General features: G+C 48.7%; 1 protein-coding gene across 1 annotated transcript in view; it reads left to right on the top strand.

The window, feature by feature from the left end:
• The window catches only part of NPEPPS (aminopeptidase puromycin sensitive), a 24,477-nt gene extending 24,383 nt beyond the window's left edge, over positions 1 to 94 (top strand). Inside the window, exon 23 of the mRNA XM_010131211.1 lies at positions 1 to 94. This exon is cut by the window's left edge and continues 27 nt beyond it. Coding sequence (XP_010129513.1) covers positions 1 to 94 — 94 coding nt within the window.
• Positions 95 to 1,126: the final 1,032 nt, after the last annotated feature.

The raw sequence follows: 1,126 nt of genomic DNA, 5'->3' as shown, positions 1-1,126 counted from the left end.
GAACACCCTGCTGAGCGCAGCCTGTGTGAAGCGGGACGCCGAGAACATCCACCAGTATTTCCTGCAGCGCAAGGCCCCGCCGGCCACGGTGTGAACGGGAGCGGGTGCCACCACTGCGGTCCTGCCGCCGCCTCATGGGGAGAGGGAGGAGCTACCCAACAGCTGATTCATATGCCAAGAATTTGGAGTCTCTTTCTCAAAGCGACGGGGATTGGACAATGAATGTAGTTAACTGGTTCCTGCTCACACTCCAGATTTAAATTCTATTAAAATTATCAGCAATTCAGCAAAAAAAGAAAAAGAAAAGAGAGAAAAATCTGTAAATATGATAGTAATAAAATAGAGCATAACAAAACTGTGAAACTTCCTCAAGCCTTGTCAGTGGTTAAAATATTTAACACCCCCCTCCTGACACTTATTGACAGATGTTCTGTTTTTTACACCCTCCCCCAAAAAAGGAAACCAGTGGTTTCCAGGTCGGTGGCGTTTTGTGGAGAGTCTGGGGCAGGAACGGGTTAATGCCTCAGCGTTGTGTGGAGCAGGGCACTGGGAAAGGCAGGTAGCTGGTATAACATAGAGTCTGTGCATCATCCTCGGCGCAGGGTTTTGGGGGGCGTTCCTGCAGCCCCCCCCATCCACGGATAGTAGGTTCCCTCCCTCTTGTGTTACCTCTCGGCAAAAAGAAACATGTTCTGTTGCTCTTCGGTTTCTCTCCTCGGTTCCACTTGCTGATGTCCTTCTTAGAGATAACAGAGTTGTAAGGAAACATCTTTCATAGCCACATTAAAGAAGAGAAAGAATCATGTGATTTGATTTTTTTTTTTTCCTTCCTAAACTGCACCCTCGAAATGCATGTGAAGAGGAGACGACTGCGCGCTGGCACCGCCGGCCGCGGTTCGGGCAGGTCTCTTCTCCAAGACGCCGTTAACTTGTCTAAAGATCCAGCTTGTTCGTCTCCTCGTGGCCGTAGCAGCACTAGCTTTTCGTTCCTTTCTGTGATGTCGATGGTAATTTGATTCAGAAGCCTTAAATTAGTGATGACTGGCGTGATGATGAAGTCTAAGCTGTGTGCCATCATTTCCTTCACAAAGCAGCGTGGGCTACTAACCAGACACACCCCCCTCTA

This window comes from Buceros rhinoceros, unplaced genomic scaffold, assembly GCF_000710305.1.
Source record: "Buceros rhinoceros silvestris isolate BGI_N320 unplaced genomic scaffold, ASM71030v1 scaffold24422, whole genome shotgun sequence".
NCBI classification, from domain to species: Eukaryota; Metazoa; Chordata; class Aves; order Bucerotiformes; family Bucerotidae; genus Buceros; species Buceros rhinoceros.
Note: the sequence above shows the minus strand (reverse complement) of the source record. Positions and strands in the feature narration are given on the sequence as shown.